Source organism: Borostomias antarcticus, assembly GCF_949987555.1.
Source record: "Borostomias antarcticus genome assembly, chromosome: 10".
Lineage (NCBI taxonomy): Eukaryota > Metazoa > Chordata > Actinopteri > Stomiiformes > Stomiidae > Borostomias > Borostomias antarcticus.
In genome coordinates, this window is record NC_140243.1 from 552,839 (window position 1) to 559,434 (window position 6,596).

A 6,596-nucleotide genomic window follows, 5' to 3' on the forward strand; every position below is an offset into this window, starting at 1 on the left:
ACCCGGAGCATGATACTCTGTTTGTGTGCGGAACCAGAGAAAATCCTGGGAGCCGTGTTCATGGCTAGAGAGTTACCCACATCCTAGCTCTGCCAGGGTTCTCAAGCGACCCCCCTCCTAGCTGAACCAGGGGGAAAGCATTCTCACGGCTTGGGCCAGGAGGCTCACATCCACACGTCTGCCAGGACAGATAACCCTCTGGCTGTTGGCAAACACATGTTTGACACGACCGGATGTGACCGCCGCCGCCACACTTTCCCGAGCAGCAGCCTCCTGCTACCCCAATCTGCATCATGCAGTGGAGACGGCGGCACTGCTGCCCCATCAAGATGACCTGGACCGCGAAGCGCTCGCTCTTCCGCGCGCACGTGGCGGGCCTCCTGTCCCTGGCCCTCCTCTTCACCCTCTTCCTCTTCTTCAGCCACCAGGACTGGCTGCCAGGACGCACAGGCCCCCGGGACAACCCCCTCGCCTACACCATGAGGGGCATCCGCACCCCCAGGGCGGAGGCCAACCAGAGCAACTCCCTCCGCAGCCTCTGGAGGGAGACAGGTTACTTGCTGCCCAAGCCCCAGCTCAACCTCAGCTCCCAGCAGGCCGAGGGGGCGGGTGGGGGAGGCGTGGCGGGAGAGACGGGGCTCGAGAACTCAATGAGCGCTAACAATAGTTTACAGCAAGAGATGGGCGTGGGAGGGAGGCTCAACGCGCAGCCCTACCATTACATCCTCAACGAGCCCCTGAAGTGCAGAGACAGCACCCCGTTCCTCATCCTCCTGATCGCCGCCGAGCCCGGACAGGCCGACGCCAGGAACGCCATCCGGCAGACGTGGGGGAATGAGAGTGTGGCAATGGGCCTGGGCTTCGTCCGCCTCTTCCTGCTGGGCCTGGGGAGGAGCTCCGACCGATACACCCAGAGCTCCATAGAGGAGGAGAGCCACCTGCACCATGACATCATCCAGCAGGACTACCAGGACACCTACTACAACCTCACCATCAAAACCCTCATGGGCATGAACTGGGTGGCCAGCCACTGCCCGCAGGCACGCTACATCATGAAGACGGACAGCGACATGTTTGTCAACACTGAGTATCTCATCCAGAAGCTGCTGAAACCTGAGCTGCCCCCGAGGCAGAGGTACTTCACCGGGTATTTGATGAGGGGCTACGCGCCGAACCGAAACAAGGACAGCAAGTGGTACATGCCCACCGAGCTCTACCCCAGCGAGCGCTACCCCATCTTCTGTTCAGGGACGGGGTACGTGTTCTCTGGGGACATGGCGGAGCTCATCTATCAGGCTTCGCTCGGCATCCGCAGACTCCACCTGGAGGACGTGTATGTGGGCATCTGCCTGGCCAAGCTACGCATCGACCCGACGCCGCCCCCTAACGAGTTCCTCTTCAACCACTGGCGGGTGTCCTACTCCAGCTGCAAGTACAGCCATCTCATCACCTCCCACCAGTTCCAGCCCAACGAACTACTTAAATACTGGAACCACTTGCAGAGCAACAAGCACAACGCATGCATCAACTTGGCCAAGGAGAAGAATGGGCGGTACAGACACAGGAAGTTTCACGTAGAGAGGCCTCAGTGATGATCTTCCCCACCTCTGGAGGGGAGGGGAGTGAGGACGCAGGACGAGGAGTCTGTCCAGAGAACTCGGCACTAAACACACTTATCTGGGAAAGAGCACAGTGTTTTTGGTATTGTGTACAGTCGATTCAAACTATTTTTTTAATTTGAAAGAGATGTTATGTATTGTAAACCTGTTAAACTCTTTCTAAGAGGGCAGTGAAGTTCATGTCTATGTGCAATATGACGCATGCACACACACACACACACACACAAAGAAAAAAAAGAAAAAACAAAAGGTGGTGAATCGGCCACCTCAGGTGCCAATAGGATTATATTGTCATAGTGTGATGAGGTCTATCCTCATGCAATGGTTCATGCAAACAGTGGGGCCAATTCTCCAATCAAATATATTTATCCAAGTCATAAAGCAAAGATTATAAAAGGGAAACTAATAGTATTCATATGAATAAACATATGGGTTTTAATAATAATAATATTAAAAATAATAGTAAACTACCTAAAATGAGTGAATATATCTATGATGTGGACCAGCAATGCTGGGCAGTTTCTCAATGTTTACTTTACAGAATTATCAAAAAATAATTATCAAGAGGGTTTATCTGTCAAATACTGTATTTTATTTACAACCAACACGAAAGCACTCAGAATCACAAGTCATGAATGACTAAGATTGTATTTTCTAAAGCTTTACATTGAGTGAATATGAGTCTGCACTTGCAATGTGCAATGATTAATCAACAATTAAATGTATTGAATTCATTTGTTTGTACTTGTGGTTTGTAACTCGGTGTACAAGGTGCCATCTCACCTAAAGCTGACAACCATTCACCATAACAACCATTCACCATAACAACCATTCACCATAACAATACAGAGTGCTAATGTGCATGAAAGGAGCTGCATCATGTTGTTTTTCACTTAGGGATAAATTATAGAAGTCATATCATTACATTTTAAATCGATTTTAATTCAAAATGAACACTTATTATCTGAAAGGCAGTTTGGACTGTTTACTCCAGATGGACCTGAAAGGCGAGTCATTCTGCGGGGCAGATGGGGTATACACTTCACTGCTCAGGGGCAGCTGTAAAAAGTGCATGCATAATTGGGTGAGGACTGGAACGGCCTCTATCAGAACAAGGTAATCGAATTAAGTTGATGGAGATTCAAGCTGTTTATTTAAACCACGGACTGCATTGCACATCTGTCAGTCTCATTTTAAACAGTAGTACATTTGGGTTATCTTGTTAGTAGTGTATTAAAATGGTTTAAAGCTGATGAGAGGTTAAATGGGTTTAAAGCAATGAGATAACTTTTTTTATAGTTCAATATTCACCTTTACTTGCTATTAGTTTATGAATTGGTCATAGCAAGACCCTAAAAATAATTTTCGTGACATGAGACTGCATGAGACCCTGTGAATATATTATTTTAGTATTTCGGTGTACTGGCTAGTACACTGGCGGGAAATCTTGTGGTGGAAACGTAAGTGACACGTTTTATGTGTCACAATAGGCTATCAGGATGACAACAAACAGCGAAAACCCGCAAAACGAAATCTACATGCACATACAAGAAAGAAGACTGGTATTTACCTGCATTGAAGCCATCCTTCCAGAAAGTAGCTACAATCTCCCAATTCATTCTGCTCCACACGCGTTTGTTATCATTTTATCCCATCGTTACAGCAAGTGAGTGGGGGATTGTGGGAAGTGTGGTTCTTAAAACGCAGTGGCGATTTTATCACGACCAGAGGGGCTGCCAAAGTGCCGAGTTATCTCATGTAGCTTTAAGTAAAAAAAAAAAAAAGCTATTCTAATCAGTCAAAACAACTGATGCAGGGCTCAGATTGGAATAGAAATGTCAAGAGAGAAAAAGAGATCTCTTGGTCAAAAGGTACAGTACACACTTGGATTAGGAAAGACCAGGGTTGGAATCCCTACACAATGTAGCCTACAGCCTAGTAAAATACCATCTATCCACAGCACAGTATGAGACATACATGGTATGATTTATGATTTAGTCTCAACATAAAGTAAAAGCAGCCGCAAGCTCAAAGGAAAACAAGAAAATACATTTCCGTCTTAGAATCCTAGTAATTCCAGAAGCATGCAATATTAAATACTCAACTGGTCGCTAGTATTCATCACCCTCAATTATTAATAATGAAAGTCATGACTCAAAGCAAGAAAATGTGTGGAACGAGGACTGGCTTCATTCATGCATGGCCTTTTGTAATCACGAAGCGAGATTACCAGCATCCGGTGAAAATATGATGAGACTCAGACAGCGGGGGGGGGGGAGGGGTGAGAGGGGGAGGAGTTGGGGTGAACAAGGACATGTCTGAAAAGAGGCATGTGGTGGAGAGCGGGTAGAAACAGCCCAGCAGGGGAGCTGGGAGTAGATAGAGAGACGAGAGGGCTGTGAGAGAGAGACAGAGTGAGAGAGACTGGAGGTGAGAGCGGAGGGAAGCAGAGCATGAAAGAGGATGGATTGAAGGAAAGGGGAAGTGGGGAGAGAAGGAGAGCAATAGCAGGTAAGAGCTGATGATGAATGAACAGAAAAGAGGCTGTGACTGATCAGTATTGAAAACCTGTGCTGCTGTAAAGCTGATAAAAGTGAGCTGGGGAAATGGATGGAGATGTCTGTCATGATAAAGTGGGGTCTCTGGCCTGGCCTGCACTCACACCAGCCTGCAGCTCCTCCGACACCACAGAGCTCAAATACACTTGAGAGAGGGAGACAAATATCCTGACCTTTCAGTGGCACTGCTCCAGTGAACATGAGTAATGTCTATCTGTGGGCTTCAATGTACTGTGATACATCTTAAATAATGTTTAGAGTATTGAATACAAAATGCCCAGTAGAAAAGGAGGCATAATAAATCAAAATTTTCCATTAAAAATACTTTTTGGGGTTCAGTTTTCATGATTTCATGCTTGAAATCTTTCCCTCCCAGACAATTGAAACCACACAAAATGTTTGTCAGATACAAGGCAAGTTCATTTTTTTATCAGGCACCTTCAAATCAATAAGTACAATTGGAAATTATTTGTCACTTGGCAGAAGTGCTTTTAAATTCACCTTGTGGTGCTAATTTGAGATAATTTTCCGCTGTAAATGTTTTGAGAACCAGGAATATTGTGAGCTATGCCCTTTAAGTGGCCTATTGAGATAGACCTCGCTAACGTCTTCAAACAGATGGCAGCTTCAAGGACTCAACGATGGGGTGCTGCCAGCACTGAGACAAAATCTATTTATAAATCTAATTTGACAGTGACAATCTAGAATGGCCATGCACAAAGACTGTTAGACACTGCCCTGCCAGCACCCGGATAAACAAATCCTACCCTATTAAGAGACAGACGCCTTTTATGGTTACAGACTAATGATGTCCATCATGATTCAAGGAGATGGGGGCCATTTTGTATTTTGTATAACCATCCAAGAGAAAGAGGAAACAACATGGAATAACAACATGGACTCCGTGAAGGGTGAATCTATGGGTGCCTACTGTTATAACACTACAGCATTTTACAATTACAGCTAAATGTGTTAAATTCTGTAAGGTATTGATAATAAAACAAGGTTTATTTGGACAAGCTCATGTGTGAGTGAACAATTTAAAAACACACTAGCAGTCAGCAAAAATAGAATCAAAGCGTTTTCAAAAGTACATTAATCTCCAGAAATCGATAACACGGGTCTTAATGAGGCCTTCTAAGATGAGTCCACTTCCTCCCAGATGAGAGGTGTGGAGGAGGGTAACAGCGTGGAAGCTCATCCTACCAGGGTCACGTTTCAATGCGTTCTTCACCATTTGCAGCATCAGCAGTGACAAACAAGAACAAATTGCAGGCCCAGAGTGCATTAGAAGGGTTATTGTATTACATGTTGGTAAAATATCAGCCTGACAAACCATCTTATCCTGGAGAATCTCAGAGGTGTCACCAGACTGAGTGGAAAACAGAGGACCTGCATCATCCTGTCATCATCCTGTCATCATCCTATCTGGCATATTCAAGTGGAATAGACACAGTAAGAGATGTTGCTATTTCCAAAAAGGGAATAGTGAAACAGCAGGTGAACATGCGTTTACTATGGTTCATTACTGCAGCATAATCAAACAATGTGCTTCTGATAACATGCCACTCAACATGAGTGGGCATAAAAAGAATGAACCCAAGGTGAACATCATGTCTGGGACTTTCCTTATACAGTGTGAGATCTCAGTTCAAATGAATGCACCCATCCTGTGCTCGGGTGTGTGGCAACAACAACGCCTTTAACAGTTACATCAAGTCGTAATTCTGATCCCATGGCAGCAATCCGCTCCTCGTTTCCTTTGAACATGCACACATGCAACACACACATGCGTGCGCATGCACACACACACAGGCACAGTGTAACTCCTTCTATCTGCACACCGCTCTTCTCACTCCCTTTCCTACTGTACCAGTCGTACACAGACCCCCCCCACACACAGAGCCCCCCCCCCCTGCTGAAGGCCTTGCTAGTGACACTGATTACTATGTGGGACAGGATGGAGAGGGTTGCAGCCATCTGTAAGAACCCAGATATATTGCCGAGCGAGGGGATGGTGACAAGGCGCTCTGCAGGTGGCAGGAAACTCTCACAATCTCACAACGAGGTGAGAGTCTCCCTGTTGAAACTGACCTTGGTTCACAAGAAAAAAGAAGGACATGCAAGCACCATCATAACCTTGTGAGGAAATTGAAACAGTTGATTAGATCCTAATGTTTTATGTCAGATGCAAGGGATATATTAATTGGACTTCCTTTGGATAAAGGAAGTTTAGTGTTAAAATTACAGCTTTCTCTTTATCTCAGTGTTTTCAAATGGTGCTGAATGTGCACATGTGCGTGCACACACACACACACACACACACACACACACACATACACACACACAAACACACAATACACACACACACACACACACACACACACAATCTCTCTCTTGCCTAATTGAAGTGATTGAT

At 45.7% G+C, this 6,596-nt stretch overlaps 1 protein-coding gene across 1 annotated transcript; it reads left to right on the plus strand.

Moving 5' to 3' along the window:
• Positions 1-290: 290 nt before the first annotated feature.
• On the plus strand, positions 291-1,592 carry b3galt2 (UDP-Gal:betaGlcNAc beta 1,3-galactosyltransferase, polypeptide 2; the record flags this gene model as incomplete). The annotated part of the gene is made up of 1 exon (XM_084444053.1): positions 291-1,592. The coding sequence occupies exon 1, from the start codon at positions 294-296 to the stop codon at positions 1,590-1,592; it is 1,299 nt and encodes a 432-aa protein (XP_084300179.1). The 5' UTR covers positions 291-293.
• Positions 1,593-6,596: the final 5,004 nt, after the last annotated feature.